This window comes from Nothobranchius furzeri, chromosome 11 (assembly GCF_043380555.1).
Source record: "Nothobranchius furzeri strain GRZ-AD chromosome 11, NfurGRZ-RIMD1, whole genome shotgun sequence".
NCBI lineage: Eukaryota > Metazoa > Chordata > Actinopteri > Cyprinodontiformes > Nothobranchiidae > Nothobranchius > Nothobranchius furzeri.
The window spans coordinates 56,041,438-56,065,314 of record NC_091751.1 but is presented as its reverse complement, the minus strand read 5'-3'; the positions used below and the strand labels follow the sequence as shown (position 1 = coordinate 56,065,314).

Here is a 23,877-nt window from a genome sequence, read left to right as displayed (position 1 = left end):
AACTATCTTCGGATCAAGGCTTCATCTGTTGTAACAGGGAAAGAAGGAGTTGACCCAAATGGACGGGATCTTGATGTACTTGTTTTAGTGTTCCACCCCCTCACCTATGTTAGGTTTGGATGATGACTAAAGAAACAAGATCCCAGAAAAATGGGCTTTCTCCAAAGGGTGGCTAGTCTCAGCCATATACATCAGCAATGAATGGAGGAGCCAGCTGAGGGGCTTTCACTATTATTCCCCCACTAGGAAGAGAAAACGAGGCATATCCGGAACTCACTAGAGGGATAAAATTACATTCTCTCTGGCTTAGAATCCCCCAGGTAGAGCTGGAGTGTTTCATTAAGAAGAAAAATTTTGCTTTTTACGAAATAATTTTGCTGTTTTCCACTAATGCTTCTGTTAATGAATAGATCAGTGGTTTCCAAACTTATTTAGCCGCGCACCCCCTTCTATGTCCCGGCCATGTCGACGCACCCCCCCCCCCCCCCCCCCAGCCCCCACATCGGGGCATGGCTCTATATATATATATATATATATATATATATATATATATATATATATATATATATATATATATATATAAGCAGCGTGCGGGCTTATTGAATCTGTGAGTGTGTGTGTGCGCGCGCACTCGCGCGCGGCACAGCCACTCAAGTCACCGCATCTCGTTATTGGCGCTATTTAAACCGATGTTGTAAAATTACTTCTGCCCAGCCCAGATGTGCTCACTTGTGCACCCGTGAGCCGTGGTTCCGCTGGAACGCGTCTGACCTCTGACAGACGCGTTCTGAACTTCAGATCTTCAGTGCGCTGTCAATAGCCTGAATGGGAATCATTTCTTGTTATTTTGTTACATCCACAATGTTCTGTGTGTGAGGTTTACAATGTCAGAACACCTGCATGAGACAGGTGTTAATTACAATCTGCCAGAATGACTCACCACCTTCAGATTCCTCCAACACCGTTAAAAATGATCAAATACGGAACACATCGGCGTGCGCAGGCCAGAGTGCTGAAGCTCCGCGCATTGTTATTGTGAAGCTAGGGCACATGTGGAGGACACGCGCGTGCGCAAAAATATACTTGTTTTCAATTACATTTATAGGGCCCACTTACTTTTTCTTTGGCCCACCCACAAATAAGTTTCTACGCTAATGGTGACATATGACAGACTTCTCTGAGCTCCGCAGCCATTACACTTTTCACCTCGCGCACCCCCTAGCGGCAGCTCGCGCACCCCCAGGGGTGCGCGCACCACACTTTGGGAATCCCTGGAATAGAAGATACACTTAAAAAATTAGAGTTTCAGGTAATAAGACTTTAATTGATATCCCTCTCTGTCAGCATTATGACCACAACTAAGGTTAGCCTTCAAATATGATCATGAATATGTAAATTTTTTGTTTTCACTTTACGTTTTACCGTGATGCTTTACGCAGGTGAAAATAAATGAAAAACACCGAAGCTGTGAAATAATCTTGGATTCTTTTATTTCTCTGTAACTAAATTTTATGTGTAAATAGGCACACGCACTTCATCCAATTGAGTACCGCTGCTCAATAGCTAGGACCAACAACTGTGAAGTCAAAGAAGGCTGGAGCACTCAAGTCAAAGTAAAAATATTTAATCGGTGCAAATAAAGTGATTAACATTTGGACATTGCCGTCAGAGTCTGACAAAGACAGCAATCTTGAAACATCAACATTTTATGTGAACCATAGCTAAGATGCTGAAGTTCTTCTTGCAGCATTGTGATGGCATACTTAATTTCTGAGGCCTTTTTTTGTCACACAGCTGAATTTTTTATTCTATACTTCAACCTGTGTTTGGTTCACTTGCATGTAACATGTTGAAAGGCGAGTTACACAGATTATAATCTGTACAAGAAAAAATAGGGAGCAAACCAGTCAGTGAGGCATGACACAGAACTAGGAAAATGAGGGCAAGAACATGTGTATACATATGTGCTTGTGCTGAAACGCATGCAATTAATCTTGTTTATGAGTGTTATTGACTCATTATACGCTCAGATGCCAATACATGTCTGGAAAACTGTGTGTGTGTGTGTGTGTGTGTGTGTGTGTGTGTGTGTGTGTGTGTGTGTGTGTGTGTGTGTGTGTGTGTGTGTGTGTGTGTGCATGATGAAAACATGCAAAATGGGGAAAGACTGGAACAGGGTGAGTAAGTGTGGCTGTGGGGGCTTCCCTGTTCACATCTGGGACAAACCTCAGTGTTGGATCTAAAAAAAGCATTCTCACTCTGAAAACAAGAAACAAGGAGGCAAAAAGATGCAGATGGGATTTTTTAAATAAAATAAAGACAGGAGTAAGGAACCTAAGGACATGGATGTGATTATATGTGAAAATGCATGTAAAATCTGCTTTTCTGAACAGCTAATTACTTTCTAATATCGGAGAGCATCAGTGTTTGTCCCTGAAATCTACATATATACACACAATGCAAATGATACACCAAATATAGCACAATATGAGTCAGTAAATTGCGTGCTGGTTTCGGTGGTGGCATTTTTGTGTGCAGGACAGACCATCTGCCCGTGTGAGTGGCACGTCTACGAATCACTCCAGGGCCATGTGAAAGACTCTGGTGCTGGAGGACTGCGGTTCAGCAGTCAATTAATTTGCTTATACACACACACACACAGAACATAGATCCATAAATGCTAAACTCATGCAATCACACATCTGAATGCACAGCTTTACAGGTGCCTGAACCCGAACCTATGATTAACTCAGTGTTAATGCAGAGACACACAAGCACAAAGAGAAGCAAACAAATCCATGAGAAAACAAGACCAGCAAGAAAAAAAAACACACAACCTATTTTTGCTTCACACCATTGCACATGCGCAGCTAGACCTGGAGTCACACACGCTTCCACTACCTCACGTGTGCTCCAGTGCTCTACTTCTGATATAGCTAACAAAGAAGAGGGTGGGGGGAGCTCATTGGGCCATCATCCTAACACATTCTCCCACTCACAAAGATGAGTAAGAAGAACGTTAAAGGTATATGCAGGAATGCACAGGCAGCTACGCACATGTCTGCAGACAAGCACATGAATCTGCAGCATTGATTACACACATGAAGTTTAAGAATGCATATGAAAATTACACAGCTGATGTGCACACATGCATAAAGAGAGATGTACATATGTGGGTAAAATAATGGAAGGAATAGGTTGTATGACAAACATGCATATCTGAGGGCCTTTTGAATAGTGGGGTCCCTCAAGGCTCCATCTTGGGTCACATACTTTTCTCCCTCTATAGATCTCTGGACGTCACGTGACTCTCAGAGAGTAGACGCCATGTTAGCAGGCAACAAAGGTAAACAAAATGAACGGGATCGGCTTGGATTTTACTCCGTCAGTTTACTTCACACTTTAAAACCGAAGAAATCGTTTTATATAGTCAGAAATTAAATAGACTTAACATCTCCGACCCTTACCAAGCCCCTGGGATACTTTTTCAAAACGCCAGAAGCTGTCGGAGCGGACCTGGCCAGGGAACGCCTTGGGATTTCCCCGGAGGATCTGGCCCAAGTGGCTGGGGAGAGGGAAGTCTGGGCCTCTCGACTTAGGCTACTGCCCCCGCGACCCGACTCCGGATAAGCGGATGAAAATGGATGGATGGACAAATTACAGATTTACATGTAAGTAGTTTAAATAGAGTGCTGTGCTGTTTGAATGTATAAACTGAACGCCAAGAGAAGTCACTAGTCTGATTTTTTCCGTGAATAAAATAAATATGTCAGGCAGGAGCATCTCAGGATCTGTCTGAGGTCTGTCTCGGTGAGACAAATAATAGTAATCCAAAGTGCTTTTTATGTGTGATCTGACAATTGATCAACCATTGTTTTAAAATGAAATACAGTTTAGCCAGTTTATTGCTGTGATCATAAAACACGTAAATGGCAGCACGCAGAAATCACGAGGCAACGTTTTACGTGATGTTTACTTGTTGCTATGAGTAATAAGACAGAAGAAGCCACGTCAAAATAAGTTTAGGAAGACCACTAAGAATCGTAATAAAAGCATTTAAAAATAAATACCATATACAGTTGAGGAAACGTTGTTTAAGTACCTGATATGAAGTGGTCGCTGCATAAGCGAAAACCTTTACTCTCGGGATCCCACAGTTTCATTTTAGCCTGGAGGCTAGCACGTTTCATTGCAATGATCCAAAGTTTGCGGCGTTCTGGATCTTGGGGAATCCTGTAGACGGCTCATCTCTTATGTCGTCCGTGTCTGTTCTGGCATCCTGGGGCACAACAGGAATCTACCATATTTCCCATTTGATTGAGTATTCAGACAATAACAAATAGCCCAGCTGCGGGCTTCTGCCTGCCAAGATGGCACCTTTTCAATTTGAACTGTTGCATGACTCCTTTAGCATTGATCTTTCGGAACTATGGTCTGTTCTTCAATTGCTTTGCTGATTATTTGCACATTGAGAACAAGTGGAAGTCATTTAGTACAAAATTTGGTAAGTTACACTTCTTACATCTGAATGAAGACAGAGCTGACAGTTTTTAGGAAAACTGACCTGATTTCTAAATGCAGCAGTTCTATTGGTCTTTTGAGTTCAATTAAAAGTTCTGTAGCCATGAATTTGGGGGTGTTCTTCGATGATGGTTTTAAATTTGACAAACAGGATAGTGCAGAGGTCCAGTCTGGTTTTCGTTATTTTACTGTAATAAGCATAATCAAACCTTACAGCTGAGCTGTCCATAATTAACCTGATTAATTAAAAAATATCTGGTATCACAGTAGAATCATTCCGCACCATGTCCAAGAGAAAGATGGGGACATACCACTTTTTCCAAAGTCTATTTTTGTCCCCTGCACTGTTTACCATCCAAAACAATATTATGTCATATTAAATAGACACTGAGCACTAGGACCAAGCGGAAAACAACCATGTGTGTTGAAGCCTGTTTCCCATTTGAATCATCCAAAAGCTCTAAATATTTCAAAAGTTCTGCTAGAATCTAATTTAAATGAGCTCTATTACTTAGGTATTCAAAAAATAAGTGTCAAATGGTGCCAATGAGAAAAAACAAAAATGACTAACAGGGTGAAAAACAACGTTGAATTGAAAGTATTCAAGTTTTTTTTACTGCCACCTGTGTACTTGACAGTTCAGCATTCCTGACCTTCCATAAAAGAGCCTCTAGGCTGTAGCTTTATACATATTTTTACTGTAAATGTACCCCTTAGTGTCACACTCTAATCGGCTAATGAATCCAGAACACCTGTAAAGGGTTCCTGAGCCTTTAGATAGTCTTTCAGTCTTAACTGATTTAAATAAACAAAAAGACTTTGTCAAGATATTGTATTTTTTTTTCGAGTTTTACCTGTACCTTCTGAATATTGTTTTTTATTGTTGATCTCACTGCTGCAACAGATTCAGTTGGGTCAGGGCCAATAAAAACACATTTATTAGTCCTGTCATTCTCCAAAAAATTTGAGAAATATCAGATAATTGGATTTTAAAGTATTAGTTAAAAGAAATTAGACAAAAACCAACTTTTCTAAGAAAGGAAGCAGACTGATACATTTTAGGATGGTATGGATAATTGCTATGAACTGAATCAGAGTGAGCATTTGCTCTGTTGTTTTGTTTCAAGGGTAAACTCTCCTTAGACATCAAGGGGAGTTTAATGCTTCAACGGTTTTTTTCTTTTTCCTAAGTCAAAAATCTGATTAATGCTTCCAGAAACACTGTGAATGTGTGTGTGTGTGTGTGTGTGTGTGTGTGTGTGTGTGTGTGTGTGTGTGTGTGTGTGTGTGTGTGTGTGTGTGTGTGTGTGTGTTGTAAAGTGCCTTGGGGGCATGTAGAACCCTAAAAGGTGCTACTGTATATTAATACAGCACAATTACCATTTAGAAGACCAAAGAACTTTCAAACTTTGTGTTGCAGAACACACACACACACACACACAAATGATGTATAGCACTTTCAATTCAATATTTTGGTAAAAACTGAAATATTGTCAGTATTGAATGTGGACGAGTGGGAACATTCAGACCCAATATTAAGAGTGTTTCCACTACAAGAACTTCAAGGGGAGATTTACAGGAACCTCCCGACATGCGCGTGTCTCCACCTGACCGGGACGAACGGTCGTTTTTTGGACCGTTTTCAAGAACCTTCTGAGTACATGCTCTGGAGTAGGCACTCCGAATGGCCGGGTGGAGTAGCTGAACGTAACCTTCGGTTAACCCTACTGGTTGTCATTTCCTACTGGTTGTAACTCAGTAGGAAATGACATCAGCAGACGTTGTCCAAAACAACCGGCATTAGTAAAATTAGAAGAGTTGGTGAAGCAGCCTGGAAGCAAAAGAAAAGAAGCGCTGATCGCATTTAAAATCTAACTCCCGACACTGGAAAACTCGGTGGAATTCCCCCACAGCTGTCACTGAATTCCCAACACTGGAAAAAATACAGGGAAATTCCCCCACAGGCTCAATTAACAGGGATGGTCTCACAAAGCTCACAGCTGCTCTCGTCCTCTGAATGGATTAAATTATGATCCTTCGATAGAATAAATGCTTTTACTATTATTAATTGTTACTTTGGACGCACTTTTTGATGCTGATCAGTGACATCACTCACTGCCAAAGCAGTCGCGTTGTGCTGATGTCCGTGCAAAGTTCTGAAAGGGCTGAATTTGAATGGAGACACAACAGCTGAGAGGACTGGTTCCCCATTCCAAGAACTAACCTGGAGTTCCAGTAATGGGAACGCGCCTATTGTTATGGTCTGCTTTACTTTCAGCGCTTTGGTTTTCCTTCACAAACATTGAAGAAAATCATAAAGACAAGGAAAAGTGTAGAGAGAAATAGTTAATTGTATGAGTGTCCGCCCTGAGACTGGGAGATCATGGGTTCAAATCCACTATTAGGTCATACTAAACACTTTAAAGGTGCATTATGTAGAAACAAAGTAAAACTGACATCTTGTGGTAAAATTTGGTTCCTGAATCCACTTTAAGCAACTCTGGAGCTTTTTGCCGACCGTCGTCAAATTACGGTATTCGGTGCTGCAGTATTAGTTCGCAGGAGACACGACAACCCCACACTCACTGATGGTAAACAGTAGTTGCATCCCTCCATTTGTGTTGAAAGGAGAAAAACTGACAATACCCGCAGCCAGCTGGATATGAAATATGTTTTGGTATAACCTTCCTTCCAAAACGTCGAAACATTAGACTCCATGCTTTCGTTCTTTTTTAAACACAGAAACAGTTTTGTTTACCTGTTAGTAGCTACAGTTTCGCCGACGGCTGCCGGCTTCTTCAGGCTGACGCTGATGGTGGCGCGTCACTTCCTTCTCCGTTTATCTGCTGCTGCCCGCAGATAAACGGAGAAGGAAGTGACGCGCCACCATCAGCGTCAGCCTGAAGAAGCCGGCAGCCGTCGGCGAAACTGTAGCTACTAACAGGTAAACAAAACTGTTTCTGTGTTTAAAAAAGAACGAAAGCATGGATTTAGAAAGACACAGCAAGAACACACCTAAGATGAAACATTAGACTCTTTTGGGATTTTCTCACTGTAAAATTCTCACTATAATCTCACATACTGCACCTTTAAAAATGGGACCCAATCCCTCCCTGCTTGACAGTCTGCTTTAGGGGTTGTTTTGGGAGGTTAAACCAACAAATAGTTCCCAAGTGCAGGTGCGTCTGCAGCTCACCGCTCCCCCAGGGGATGGGTCAAATGCAGAGAACAAATTTCACACACCAGTGTGTGACAATTAGTGGGACTTTGACTTCAACTTAAATGGATTGATGTAATCCAGTTAATTCTTGCACAAATCGTTCAAAAAACCGTTCGTTCAACTAAATCATGCTGACAGTAAAACAAAACTACACATACAGTACGTGTGTTCAGTTTACTCGGGAATATATGAAACAGGGGAAATAAAAATATTCACGTAATAATATGAATGTTCCCACAGGACCATGCTTCTGATAGACATCCACAATTCTCAACAGCAGGAGACACCGGCATCCATTCAGGAAAAATAACAACATGATGATGGCATATTATTATTAATTTTGCCTCTGTCACAGTCCTGACATCTCATCCCTGGAAAGAGATTTGCGAGCTTAAAATTGTCAAATATGTTTTTTGAAGATAGAAAATGTGTGACTTTTTTGTTTGTTTGCTTTTTGTTTTGTTCTGAAAAGGGAATCCATGAAATTCAGATAATACTCTCCCTGTGTAGAGACACACATTCACTGTACGGATCAAACTGGAACTTCCGACTATTATCAGTGATCGGTTAAGACAAACATTTGGGAAAGGATGAAAATGTCATTAGTAATAACTCAGATTTTGTGCACACAAAAATATTATAAGTAAGAACGAGTGACCTGGGATAAAAATATTATAAGTAAGAATGAGTGACCTGGGATAACCCTCTGAATTTTTCAGAAAAAAATAATTCTCTCAGTTGCTGACCAGTGTGGTAAAAATCTGTGCCTATTAATCTTTTACATTTGGAGAGTTTTGCATCATGAAATCCTTTTAAAACCTTAATATTACATTTAATAAGAACTGTATGATTACATCATTACCCACATAACAAGTGGAAAACTTGACCTCTTTTAGAAAAGTCAGGATTAACCCTCTGGGGACAATAAAAATGTCAAGAACATCAGCCCAGCTGCTGTGGAGACAGGCTGACACAGTCCAGCCTTCTGTCATGTCTGAGCCCTTATCCATACTTAAGTCATCTGGCAAAACTTTACAAACATCTGCTGCTCACAGTAAAGACTTCATGCATCTATGTAGATGACAGCCATGCAAACATAAAAACTAGGTCAAATCGTCAATATCACTTGAGTAGACCCATTAAATCTGTACTTTGGTCATACCTCCTCCAATAACACAAAGACTTTGGCAAAGCCCTCCTAATGCTCAGTAGAAATCAAAAGAAAATTGAGATTAATAATATATAAATTTATTATTAAATCTAGACAAATACAAGTGATAAAGGTAAACGTATCTTCTCAACAGCTTCTCGTCTTTGAAGAGGCTCCAAAGGTTAGCAATTAAAAGTGTTAGTCTGGAATGATATCCAATGAAGGCGTCGCCACAGCAACAGCTAGAGTGATTCATAGAGCGTGTCAGGCTGTGAAATAAATTTTACATTTCAGCCACGTTTTGCTTGCATGTATGAGTCTGTGTGCAAAGTTAGCTAGACACAAGTAAGCTGTCGAAGCCACTGCGCCATAAATCTGTGCCAGAAGTCCCAGATGACTGGTGGAAATCATTTACTGGTTTTTGTTTGTCGTTTTTTTGCATCAAGTTTTCAAATCTTGCATTTAAATGAGGTAAAATTAGACTACAGTATGAAAGCTGAATGTTAAGCTTCATCATTAACGTGTCTCCGCCTTAATGGGTTTTTTACCTTAGCGGAGGTAATTGTTAAGAAAAAGTCTTAAAGCCGTGTTTTGTCCCATCAGCTTCATACTGGCACACCACTCATTAGCTTTCTGTCATTCTTGGCTTCCTTCTTCTATTCTCTCTCGTTCTCTTTCTTCTTTGGTGCCATGTGGTTTCTTCACCCACCTCTTTAACTCTTTTTCATTTATTTCCTATTCTATTAGTGAACAGATCCACACCCTTGTCCTTTTTCTACTCCTCTACTCCATTTTTTTGCTCCTTCCATGCCATTCTTTTTATTTTCCTAGTCCCCCCACACTCTTTTTGCTTTTCTCATTTCTCATCATCCTGCTTTATTTTACTCTCTGTAAAAAAAGCAGGCAGGCCTCCCACATTCCTGCTGAAACACACACACACACACACACACACACACACACACACACAAAGGGAAATCGTGACTGCTGTACTCGTTTAAGCCACAGCATCGCACAGAGGGCTGTGGACTTCTTTATGATCTCAGAAATACACAAACACCAGCATTTCCACACTGAAAGTGCAGCACAAAGACAATCACATATCAGCTCACAGCTCTGAGTGCAGAGCACCAGCTGAGAGATACTAATATTAAAAAAAGGGCTGGGGTGAGAATCAGAGGTGAGAACAGAGGATGGTGCAAAAACAAGGAAGTGAGAGTGACAACGTTTGAATCGGGTGAAAGGAACTCAACTTTGTTACCGTCATCTGAACAGGCTGCTTCATGAGTTCAGCTTCACTCCATCTGAAAGGAAATCAAATCCACCCATCTGTCCAACGGCAACACTGCCTGATCCATCTTTAATACTTCCTTCTGGGAGAGGAAAACACCAAGAGAACCAGCTCCAGCTCTTTCGGTCTATGTGTGTTGCTGCTGTCGGGTTCAGCTCTCCAAGAACTGGGCTCCTCTATAATGGTCTACATGCTTTTGTTGACTTTATGTGTCAGACTCGGTCCTGGTAGAACAGGTGGCACTAAAACCCGAGTTAATTTAGTCAGAACTAAACTTTCATGGTCTTTCAGGGATGTTTGGCAGAGTAAATACTACCACACAGCAGTACAGCATTTGTTATGTATGTGCTTATAATATAAAGCAACCATATTTAACCAGCAGTGGGAGGCGTTTTTCAAGCTCTAAAAACTCCAAAACTTTGCTCAGCCTGAAGGTTACACATCTCCACTATCTTCTGGTGTAAAGTAGTAACTTCATAAGGGATCAAATTTGTAGAAGAGACTTGTTAAAGTCAGCAATGAGGCTTTGGCGCTTATAACGAGTAAGTCCCAACACTGACAACAACGTACTGAAGCTAGAACCAACATGCATAAACAAACAGATCGGTCCCACCTACTTACACTGTTGGTCTTTTTTAAATACGCGGTAATTGTTGTTCGCCCTTTTCGTATCACCCTGCGTCCTAGCAGCAGCCACTTTTGCGCCTCTGGAGTTGGTGTTTGTTTACGTCATGCTGCATTCAATGTAATTGGAAAAAGGAGCTTCAAGCACTAATAACCTCCAATTTTGTTTTCTTTCTGGCCTTAGTGTGGGGGACGGATCGGGGTCGATCTGAATCTGGGGGGGCAGATCCCCTCGTCCCCCACCCTATCTGCGTGCCTGGCCGTAAGAGGCCGGATAAGATCCAAAATCACTTGAACACATTTATAGAAAGGGTGTGATTTATAAAGTGGGAATTGTGTGCTGTTGTGCACATGCAGTGTTTAACAAATCCAATTTTTTTCTTTGCACAGTAAACTTTTTATTGGCTAAGCTCAAGTAGATTTTTAAGAAGGATTCTGCACAAAGTTTTATAAATGAGGCCCCTGGTGACCATTTAAAGAAACTATTCTCAATTCCTTTGCTCATCTGGTGAATCGTTTTTTTGTATGAATAGTTTATAACAAAATAAAGACTCAAGTCCAACTCATTGAAGATCTCTCTCTGCATGCAATTGGATAACAAACAACATCATGTATCCACTGCTACAGATGTCAGTTAACGAGGCAGTAAGCCATACTCCATCAAAGAAGATGCAAATACATCATTTTACTTAGTAAACTCAAGTACCTCCATCTAGGGCTGCTCAATTAATCGAATTTTAATCACGATTACGATCTGAGTTTTGGACGATTATAAAAAACAAAACAAGCCGATTATTTGCTCCTCCCGCTTGCGCTGCCCTGAGTTACAAATGAAGCGCTCCTCCACAGTGTTGCCAACTTAGCGACTTTGACGCTATTTCTAGCAGCTTTTCAGACCCCCTTCTTGACTTTTTAATCCTAAAAGTACCTGGCGAACATCTCAGAAACATCTCTGGTAACCCTTAGCTACTTTCTGGATAACTGTCGTCGACATTTCCTGCAAGTTAGCTAAACACTCCGCCTGTGCTCCGGACCGTTCTTCACAACATTAGGAAAGGGAATGATGTAGTGATGTGTCGGTCGCTAAAGAAACAGCTCTCGGAGCCGGCTCCCTGTTGGAGTAACCAGAGTGAGTGACACACACACCGCACCTGCGGACTCCTGAGCCACTAAAAACAGCTAAATGTGCGCGTGCAGCGTGCTAAACACACGTGCAGCTTGCCCCGATTGCTGTGAGACCGGGTTGGGGGTGGGGGGTGCAGCTGTGGTTGGGACAATTATTACATTAACTGATGGACTTGTAAATAAATAGTTTATAAATAAGGTAGAAATAAGTTCCTCACGCTGATAAATAATAACTAATCTCTCTGAGGACACGGTGCTAGTGCACGCTCCTACAGCACCTTGACACGACTCAGTAAATGTTACGCAACATTTTGTGAACATCAATTTATTTGCATTTATTTGTTATAAATGCCACTGTATAATTCTTGCTCTCAGTATTTGCAAGATATTGGTATTTGGGTCTGTACTGGTTAGACTTAAATGAGTTAAACCAAGGTCTATAGCCCTTGGGTCATAGACTATGAGCTATAAGTATATTGGTCTTTTTATACTGGGAATCAGGAGTTATTTTAGTGATCATCTTGTTTCTTATTTTTGTCCTGATTGTGCCCTGAGCAGTTTTATGACTGAATAAAAACAAATAAAATCAACATAAATTGAAAAATCGTCCTAAATAATCGTGATCTCAATTTCAGTCAACATAATCGTGATTATTATTTTTGCCATAATCGAGCAGCCCTACCTCCATCTGCTCTTGACTCAGACAAAAGACCAAGTTAAAATAGTCCAAAGTTGATGCCAAAGAAGTTTCAAACAAGCCGTCGCCATCTTTGTTTTTTCATCAAGATCCTGCCCACCAACAGAGTGCTGTGGCTGGCCCACTAAACCAACAGAGCATTGTGATTGGGCTGCTATGGAACCGTCGCCATCTTAGTTTCACCCAGTCGCACCAACACTCCACCCACCTGACTAATAGAGAGCTGTGATTGGCCCACCAAACCAACATGTGATTGGATTGCTACAAATGTCAGTCAACGGGGCTGTCTGCCATACATCGTGGAAGAGGCAGGGAAGAAGATGAAAATGCATCGTTTTTCTAAATAAATGCACTGTGTTTGGCAAGCCACAATACTGGCCAGGGCTGTGGAGGTTCCAACAGGGCATTGCTAGACCAAACATGCAAAGCAAAATTATTTTGCTTTGGCAAATGATGGTCTAGATTTTAGGCTACCTTCCTGGTATTTCACAGCAACAACTTTTAGTCTTTGCTATGGAAAAAATTACTTTAAAAGCTATAAGCCCACATGAGATTGAATTTAATTAACCTGGACTTGCAGAGACTACCATTATTCTCATGTGAACTGTGGTTTGAAGATGATGGCTGACTGCTGATTTTGTGCTTGTGTGGGGTCCCTCTGACTGTTATAGCCTCCTTTACAGCCTACAGACATACATGTTAGGTTAATCGGTGATTAACTGAACAAGGTTCAAAACAAGAGGTGATAGGGCCTTTCTGGTCCTTGCTCCAACACTATGGAATGAGCTCCAAATTGCTATTAAACAGTTCCCATCACTGCAGGTCTTCAAGAGTCGATTGAAGACTCATTTCTATCGTTTGGCTTTTATATAATATGGATTTTTAGAGTTTTAGTCTTTTATCATATCTGTCTTGTCATTTTAGTCATTTTTTATGCATTTTTTTAACTGTCTACTTGCTCTTTTATGGTTTTTAAGTCATGCTCAGCGCCGTGGGCTTCTGTAAGGGTAAGGCGCTATACAAATAAAATTTGAATGATTGATTATATACTGGGTGTAGAATTATGTCTTTCTACCTTTATCTGGTATTCATAAGCTTGTGTTTGCTCTCCTTGTTGTGCCTATGGTAATTCTACATTCTGTGTCTATTTTGAGACTCAAACTAAAAGGCTGGGACTGCAAACTAGTTGTGCATCAAACATGACAGTGAGAGTATTATGAGCAATTCTTATCCATTCAGAAAATCTTGAGCTATCTACTTCAGTTAATAGTCTCCTCTCACAACGTGTCAAGGTCTAGCATGGCTAATGGCCAAAACATTGTCATTGCCATATTGATGGGACGTGGTTAGAACAGCTGCAGCCAACGTTTGAGTGCACTCAGCTTCTTGTCAGTCAACTGATGAGCTGTGGAGTGGAAATGTTAAGTGCAACTATTACTGATTTCACAGACAGAAAGGGATTTACAGATAAACTCTAGATCCAGCCGGACATCAGAAATGACCACTGTAGAGAGGGGAGAATCAGTTTTTTGTTTTTTAGGGTCAGCAGCTGAGGGAAACGTAGCCAACTGCAGTGTTGACCTTAAGGCATGTGGTTTTGTTAATTAGTTCCATGTAAAAAACAAACACATCAAATCATACATCTACGCAGGGCTCCAATTATACACACTTCTGGGGGAGCCAGGCGAGAATGCTGTAAGGGTAAGAGTGGGGTCTGTCCGTCCGATCACCTTCATTATAACCCTGTAAGGGGGGCTGGATCATTTTTGGGCTCCCCCTGGAAATGTCAGTTTAGCTCACCACCCTTTTGGGGAAGCCAGTCTCACCCTAGCTCCCCCATAGTTTGAACCCAGCCTCTACATCATTTTTCTGCATGGCACCACTTAGCCACACCCACATTAACACTCAGCTCCCACCACTAGCCGTGAGATTATAAGCGTATGAAATCATAACAAATAAAAGTTACCTTCTCTGTAGCCTAGTGGTAGAGTGTCCACCCTGAGACTGGGAGATTGGGGTTCAAATCCTGGTTGGGTCATACCAAAAACTCTAAAAATGGGACCCGATGCCTACCTGCTTGCCACAGCTTTAATTTAATCACTGATATGGAAATAGTGACGCATTAGATTAGTCGTTACTGGGAAAAGTGGCCATTTTAGAGAAACACACTAATAAGTAACACGCTACTGGCATCATGGTTAATGAGTAGAAACTTAATTTCTTGAACAAAGTGGGGTATTATTACACAGATTACTTGTGTCAGAAATATTTTTAGTACAAATCTTTTTATCTGAACTTGGTGGTGATCACGTGTGAAACACTAAAATGTGTGTTTTGTGATCGAATGCATGTGTAAATCATGTGACTGAATTTTACTTTCCAACACATCCAAATGTAGTTCACAACAATAAACTGGAGTCAATAAAACAAATGTTTCTCTAAAATGTCACCTCAAAGTTTTTAGTATGAGGCAAATTTTTAAAAAATGGGTTTGGTTGACTCTTTCATCTGCAGCTTAATTCTAGTGGCAAGGAGCAGCATGTCTGGGTATTTGGTTCTAACCTGCAACCTTTTCAAAACATTACATCAAGTAGAGGTATTGCTAAAAGGGTACAGAACCTTCAGGTTGAGTGTAAACACACACAATAATATAGAACCTGTAAATGTGAGTCACACTGTAATCATGCTTGAATTATGTGGAACCGGAGACCAGCGGTCTCTTAATTTACATGCCTCTGAGAATTAAGTAAGTAGCAGCTATTTACCTGGCAAATGACACTTAAAGCACTATTTTTGACACATCTCTCTGTACCAGAGGAGAAAATGACTCATGCACCTGCTGATTGAATCTTTTTGATAAAAATCCTCAGGTTAGATGTCTGATCTCTTTACAGGGGTTCTAAAGGTTTAAGGAAGTCAAACGTAAGACTTTTAGGACTTTTTATGAGGTCACTTTGATACATTTTAAGATCTTACATTCTCAGAATGAAAAAGGGGTGTGGCCACCTTACAAAAGTTTTGTCCATAGCTTAATTGGAACTGAAAGTGCTGAAAAATAACACAAGCTCTACAGAGGGTGAAAATGCATGTACGTTACAAAAACAAACAGTAACGTCCCCATGACACACACACCCACTAGCTGAAGTTGCTAGAGTGCATTTATGAAAATTACCCCTGCTCGCAGCGCCGCTTCAACAGTGCGATACCCTCAAGAGGGACGAGCGAAATATTAAACACGCCAGCCGGGCATACACTGTGCGACTTTTTCACTTTTTTGAGCCGATTTTCCAGTCGTGCGAGAATCCACGACATCGAGGCCAGTTTTGCGCCGAGCGGTCGTGTAGTGTACAGGGGGTTACGAGAGGGGTGACCAGCTGCCGATCAGCAGTCGTGAGGTCGCACGGACTTCTGGCGTGTTTAATATTTCGCTCGTCCCTCGTGAGGGTATGCACTGTTGAAGCGACGCTGCGAGCAGCTGCGACCCAAAAAGTATCAGAACCGCTCACGGCGCATGCGCAATCCTGCATCAACGCCGCTCGCTTGCTATTTCTCAAAAAACACGCTGTTCGTTTTTGTTTCTACACGTTTTTTTTACTCACAAAGATTGTCAAGAAAGCGTGTTTGTCGTGTTCATGTCAAATTAAACTGATCACAAAACACAGATTTACTTTCTTTATTTCGTTTTCCTAATCCAACCCCCATAAATCCCTGTGTGTCCTCCTGCAGCACTCCCGAAGGACAACAGGCAAAACAAGACAAAAAAGTCTGACGTGTTGAGTAAAAACTGCTATTTTTAGCATATTTTTAGGGCTGACGTGTTGCTACCAGACGTACAGTGTGAGCAGTCAGGTCGCATCCGAGAACTGGGTCGTGCAGTGTGAGCGCCTGACTCGTGAGATCTGCCCTGCGAGGAAGTCGTACAGTGTGAGCTGAAGCTGAGCGCTACGAGTGAAAAAGTCGCACAGTGTACGCCCGGCTTTAATCCAACAGCTGAAATGTATCCCCAGCCTTCATTTGTGTTTACTGCAGCAATGCATAACTGCATTAAAAAATTGGCTGTGTTCATGATCTAAAACATGCTGAAACCAGACTCCAGCACCAGGTGTGTCAGCTTCATATTGTTTTTAAATCCAACAGAACTGACCAGCACTCTCAAGTTGCAAATGTGATATTCTGGCCACGGAGAGTGATAGGGGTCTGAGTGACATTTCATTAGCTCTGTAAAGGGTCGTTTTGGCACATAGTGGCTCAAGAAAATGATTTAAAAATCTTTAAAAAGTCACATTTATGGCTCTAATGATTCTCATTTGTCATGTTTAAAGATTTGAAAGCCTAAATTATAGAAAACTTAATTGACGGCTTTTCAAGACTGCTTTACCTCAAAGAGATATTTGGCTTTAGCCCAATGCAACTTGGAATATTTGAGGAAGATTTTTCAAAAACATCTTTAAAAATACCTCTGAGAGAGCTTGATGAATGAAACAAGCGGTGTCAGGAGACACCTCCCAGGGCGACTTCTCCTCCACCATCATGGCATCCAGTGTTGCCTTCTCAAGGATCACGTCAAAGGATGCGTCAGAGAACGAGAGCTGGCGGACGTCCATCTGGTGCCAGGTCATACCGGGGCAGCTGCTGTACATGGAGCTCCTAGTGCTGATGCACACAGAGGAGTAGTCTATGTTGGTGATGGAATGGTAGCCGGCCTCGTACATATCCCCACTCAGACTGCTGTTTCCACAACCTGAGGGGACAGAATGATGGGGATCAACATAAAAGGAAGACAATGATTAAAAAAAAAAGGAAAATGAAAACATGAGGTGATTGCAATAGTTCAGGCATGTTCAAAGTGAGGCCTGGGAGCCAGTTTTGGCCCCTTCAAGGGATTTTGTGCAGCCCATGATTGTATTTCTAGAAAAATAGATTTTTGTCTTTCCAGCAGGTTATTGATCTAGATCAACATGTTTTTACATTTTATGTTCAGTGTTTTATTAATAAGAAACCTATCTTAAGCACAACAAATAAGATAAAAACCAGTATAAAATATATTTTTCCATTCCTAATTTGCAAAAAGTAATTCTACTGAACAAATGTGGCCTTTGTCTAGAAATATTTGAACACCTCTGTTCATGAACTGCATACTCTTTCATGCTGACAGTTAAGAAGAAGAATTCATGAGCAATCATGCAAACTGTTAATTCTTAATAAAATTAGAACTCTTTGGAATTAAATATTACAATTTGTGTTCAGAATTTCATAAACACAAAAAAGAAACACTCAGGGGAGCTACTACAAATGTTTAAAACATGTTTTAGGCAAGGCAGGGTTTATTTCTAGGGATGCACAATATATTGGCATCAATATCGGTATCGGCTACTGTTAGGCTGATGTTTTTGAACATATCGGTATTGGTCCGATAAGTAAAACTGGGCCAATAGTAACAACAATATTTTTTCCATCTTGTTTCCGTTTATATATCTGTGTCAGAGGGTAAGGGGGGTGATGATGTGTAATTGTTTCCTGTGACAGTGTTGGTAATTATCTCAAAAGCATGAATGTGTGTGTATATAATATATTGCAAAATCCACTTTATAGAAGAAAAGCAAAACGTTGAAAAATTCAGCTTGCATAATTTCAGTCTATACAAAATTTGCCGATTTCAGAAGCAGAAATCGGTATTGGCAAATATTGGTTATCAGCCAAAACATTGATATCAATATCGGTATCGGCCCAAAAAATTCATATTGGTGCATCCCTATTTATTTATATAGCACATTTCATACACAGAGGCAATTCAGTGCACTATTCATCAAAGATTGAAATCATTGTGACAGAAAATACCATTTAAAAATGGAAAAGAAACAAAGTTAAAGTTAAAAGGGTGAGCAGTGTACAGCATTAAAAACACTTATTCAAAGCTGATGAAAACATGAAAGTTTTCTATTTTGATTTAAAAGTTACTTGGGGCACATTTGAGGTCATGAGGAAGCTGACTCCATCAGCACGAGCTACGAGGTCAATGGGCAACTTCATTCTGAAACTTCTACGGACTAGATATAAATAAGATTAGTATATTTTACTTATGTACTTGAATTTGTTTTTTATTCTATGGTTTTATGTCCTATCTTTTATCATAATCTATATTTGTATGCCCTATGATCTTATTTTTTAATGTAAAGCACTTTGCTCACCTTCCATGGTTGTGGAAAGCGTTATATAAATAAACTTGATTGGTTGGTTGATTGATTGATAACTGGTAACTAGTGTAGAGATTTAAGAACAGGAGTAATGTGCTCAGTTCTCTTGGTTCTTGTTAAGACTCTAGCAGCAGCATTCTGAATAAGCTGCAGTTGCTTCACAGTTTATTTGGGAAGACCAGTCAAAAGGCCATTGCAATAGTCCAGCCTGCTGAAGATGAACACATGAATGAATTTCTCTAGGTCTTGTCTGGACATGAGACCTCTGAGCCATGCTATTTGACAGAGGTGATAAAACACTGATCTGGTTATGGCCTGAATGTGACCAATGAAGCTCAGGTCTGAATCAATTATGACACCAAGATTTCTAACCTGAGCCTTTGTTTTTATTCCTTTGGAGCCAAGATGAATAACCTCCATCCTACTTTTCTTATTTCCAAAGACAAAAACTTCAGTCTTTAACTGAAAGAAGCTTGACTTTTTAATTAAATCAAGGCTATTTTTCGTATTTGGTTTTAATATGCTGTCCATTAAAATATACAAATATTTCAGGTGGGATCAGAGTTTCACATATTCAAAACATGCACTGAAAAACTGATGATTTCTAATTTCAGGGCTTGTATAAACTCAAAATAATCTTCATCAACATTTTAAGATGTAGCTAGCTGCTATGTGATAGATCAGATGAAAGCCTCGAAAAAAGAAAAGTGAAGAGAGCGACTAACACGAGACAAGATGAAAATAACTGAGTGAATGCTGCATCTCACCTTTTGGATCAGATGACTCAGACTGTGTGGATAGGGAGGAAGAGGAGGAGGAGGAGGAGGAGGAGGAGGAGGAGGAGGAGGAGGAGGAGGAGATGCATGGAGATGGCAGGCAAGGGAAAAGAGAAGAGTAGGAGGAAGGCATGTGGAGGATGTATACACTCACTTAAATCACAAAATCTGCTTAAGTTAAAGATCATATAAAGATTTTTAAAGATGGTAACATTTAGTGATACTGGAGTGTGTGTGCGTGCATGCCTGTGAGCATCTGCACCTGTGGATATGTGTGTGTGTATGTGGGGACTTGTGAAAAAGTGTGATAGGTGGAGTTGTGACTTCCACAACACGTTGACAATAACGCCTCAGATGCAAATGTGTGACTGCCGCTTGTTATCACTTTACTGCTTCCACTTAAACCAGGTCGCAGATGTTTCACAAATGAGTGTGTGTACGTGCATGCATGTGTGTGTGTGTGCTCATACATGCATGTACAGCAGCATCTAAGAATGATTCTGTTTTCAGTCTCACTAAACAACACGTCTGTAAATAATTTAGAAGTGTGTGTCTGCGTGCAGTTCATGTTCACACCTTATGTCGCTTAACCATAGGTGGCATTAACTCTCTCACAGTTAGCAATGTACAGGAGGAAAGAGAATAACGTGAGAAATACATTATTTATGTAAAAAAGTGGAGAGATAGTTTGTAATAAGGATCAGAAAGTGTCTGAATTTTAGACTTGGAGCTTTACAAGGTTGAGCCAAAAAACGTCATATGAAAATGTGTCAACATGCCAAATGTTGCCCTGTTTAAAGGAACTCCAAAAAGTTTAAATAATGGAAACATTTTACATTTTCTTTGTTTTAAAGTAGAGGTGTGAAGGTGTTTTGGTGTTTCTCTAACGGAAAAAGAGATAGACCAACAAATTGGGGAATTGTACAAAGGGGTTTTCTCTAGTCTGGTCTCTGGTCTGCTGTGGTGATGAGGGAACTGAGTTTAAAGGTAACGCTCTAAATTTACTGCACTGTTTACGTTCCAACATTCACTTGTGGCCAAAGCAGCAGAAAACTGTGCTTCCTCTGTAGGGTGGCCGGGCTCAGACTTAGAGATAAGACATGAGGTCCGTCATTTAGATGGAGCAGCTCACAGTAGAACTCTTCCCATTGAAAGAAGTCAGTTAAGATGGTTTGGGCATCTGATTCAGATGCCTTTCAGTTTCCTCTCTCTAGAGGAATTTTTAGCATGTCCTGCTGGGAAGAGGCAGGAAGAGGTGGGATTGTATATCTTCTCTGGCCCGAGGATCCTCCAAAGGGAGCTGGAAAGAGTCGCCCTGCAATAAGAGCTTGTGGGTAAAAATGCATGGATGGATTTTCATTTTGAATAACTTTGCACTGGTTGTAGGTGCTGGTGTTTATAGAGCTGCAAAACATAAAACAAATTTAGAGTCATCCCAACGTCAAGAGAATGAACATCAGTATTGCAAAAAACCACATGGATCAGAATAAATTACAGAATATTTTATTTGCACATCAATCAGATGGACCCTCTGAGCTCTTGATGCCCATGCCTGATAGTGGTAGTGGTGAAAATGCTACAACACACAGAAAGGGACGTGTTGTAATTTGTTGCCAGGTTAAAGGTGAGGTTCACTGAGAAATGTGTAATAATAATAATAATGGTTATTTTTGGTAACACTTTACAATAAGGGTCCCTTTATTAACGTTACTTAGTGCATTATTAAAAATTAATAAATAAAGCATTAACTCATTCACTGCCATTGACGACCAAAGTCGTCATTTATATTTTTTTTATTGTGTGCATCGGAACGAGCCCCCGTACAGTGCGAACAAACATCCCCTGATCAGAAAAGCCCTTCGCTGCCAGCGTTTTTCTGTGTTTTTACTGTTTTTTTTAAAGAGTCACAGAACGTTGCGCTCTATTATGATGTCAATGCCAAAACTAACAAAATAAAGAGTTGACTCACCTCTTAGATCAGGAAGAATCCAGGCGTTTCGAGCGTTATCCATTCTTTCATAACCCGTTGTCAAATTGTGATCGGCAGAAGCTTTTCGCAATGTGACTCACCTTTTTTTACGGCAGTGGCCCAAAATGATCTTCTAACACATGGATTTCCTGCTTCCTGGTCATGTGACATGTGGCTTTAGAGCTGGGATGTTTTTTCTCATGGTGCGGGGGCTCGATCCGATGCCCACAGAATAAAAAAATGCAAATGACGACTTTAGTCATCATTGGCAGTGAATGAGTTAAATAAATGAGTGCACAGCTGTCAGAAGACAATGCATGATGAAATTGTAGATACAAAGTCCTGAAAGTAGGAAGTGTGGAGCCATAACAAAAGGGTACTAAATCATGCATACCAATACGCTAAAAGGTGTCTTTTTGTTAGAGAACAAGTATTAAAGCAGTTCTTTAGATCCATTTCTTTTTTGCTTGAAACACTGTCCAACCAAACCGCTTTGTTTCACCTTTTTTGATAAAGTACTCGTGCACATCGCTGCTAACAGCGGACAGAAACAGGATCTTCACTAATTCATCACATCCATGATGAGAATCTTTACCCTGGGAAAGCCCCATCGATGGCTCTCATCTTGGCTCTTGTCTTTCAAATGATCTCTGCATGCTACTGGACAATGAACAATGTGACATACTCACTGCAATGGATGTTGATCAAAGAGGTGGTTCATTGTTGAAGAAGTTGAAAATACATCATTTTTCTAAATGAAGGACTTAAATACATCTATCTGCTCCTGATTCTAATAACGACCAAGTCCAAATACTCCAAAATTTATGTAAATGCTGTTTCAAACGAGCTATCGCCATCTTTTTCCACTGTGTCGTATCATCCCACCCACCAAACCAATAGAGCGCCTTGATTTGCCTACAAAGTCGACAGAGCGCTGTGATTGGCCCACCAGAATGCCGCTAGGAGACCACGGAGGTTCCAATAGAGCGTTCCTAGACTGAAATTTGCAAAGCAAGAATTGGTTTAGATCACTAGGCTAGAGAATCCTGGCATAAATGTGTCAATTATATGAGAAAGTATAGTTCCACAGTTTTGCTGATTTATCTGAAACAACTGACAAAAGCAAATGACAGCTTCAGAAAATACATTTCATGAAGGGGGAAGCAACAAACACACGAGGTGCGGTTAGACTCCTGCTTCTACGGTATTTCATGAGCAGAACTCAGCTTGTAGTAAAAATAAAGGACTGTTTCCAGCCCACGTTTGGTGCTGTCCTCTGGGCTCTCCCCTCTCAAATCTTAGTTACCCCCACCCCAAACATTGTTTCTGAAGTGTTCTTCCCACGTACACAGCAGTATGTGTGTGTGTGTGTGTGTGTGTGTGTGTGTGTGTGTGTGTGTGTGTGTGTGTGTGTGTGTGCATGCGTGTGTGTGTGTGTGTGTTCTCTAGCTTTTTTCCATGTGCTTTAATCTGAGAGGGGTGATGACATCTCATTTCTGGGGGTTGTCGTGACAGTTATAGCTAGAAGGCTGTCGCCAAAGACAAGTCTCATTCTGGGTCTGTGACATCATCTGCTGGTGGTCACCCTCACAACACACACAGTAACCTACCAGCACATACACTCAAGTGTGTGTTCACGTGTGTGTGTACAATTGATAAAAAGAGCAGATTTGATTTTTGCTTGTTGACATTTTGCCTATTTTTCCAGAACTTTAAATCGATGATGTCAGATCTCAATCCATGGTTTCTGTCTTGTATTAAATGTTCCTGTTTTAGTATCATATTTTTGTGTCTTTGCTCGATTAGCAGTTTTTCCAAGTTGAATCTCTCTTTGTTCCTTCATCATTTCATTTTTGCTCTATGCTCTTCCTAACAGATATGAGGCCTGTATCAAAGTCAGGGTTTATGTAGAAAATATGGCTTGACTGACAATAAAATTGAAGATCATTCTTAAAAGTACCTTAAACTCAATGTTTCGGACTCTGGATATTACCTGAAACAAACTGCTTTGAGAGATGAGTTGAAATAGGACCTTGATCTTCAATGTCTCCATCCTGAAACTACCAAAAACATGCAAGAAAACATGTCTTATGTATATCATCAATAATATAAATAAATTATTCTAAAAATGGCTTCAATTATGTAATACATGAATGTAATAATATGAATAGAGTACCAAATCTTATCTCAGGGATTGAATTTCATCATTTTTATTCCCATTTTCCATTTGATATTGTAAGCATAGTTTTGGGGGTTCAGTCTTTTAACCCTGTAATGTGTGATGTACCCTGTTTGATATTCCAATCATGATGA

The 23,877-nt window shown here is 40.5% G+C and overlaps 1 protein-coding gene across 1 annotated transcript in view; it reads right to left on the bottom strand.

Moving 5' to 3' along the window:
* Positions 1-23,877, bottom strand: part of ece2a (endothelin converting enzyme 2a) — a 157,048-nt gene that overhangs the window by 56,803 nt on the left and 76,368 nt on the right. The window contains exon 3 of the mRNA XM_070541713.1: positions 17,083-17,366. Within this exon, the coding sequence (XP_070397814.1) occupies positions 17,083-17,366 (284 nt within the window). The remainder of the gene's footprint in view (positions 1-17,082; positions 17,367-23,877) is intronic.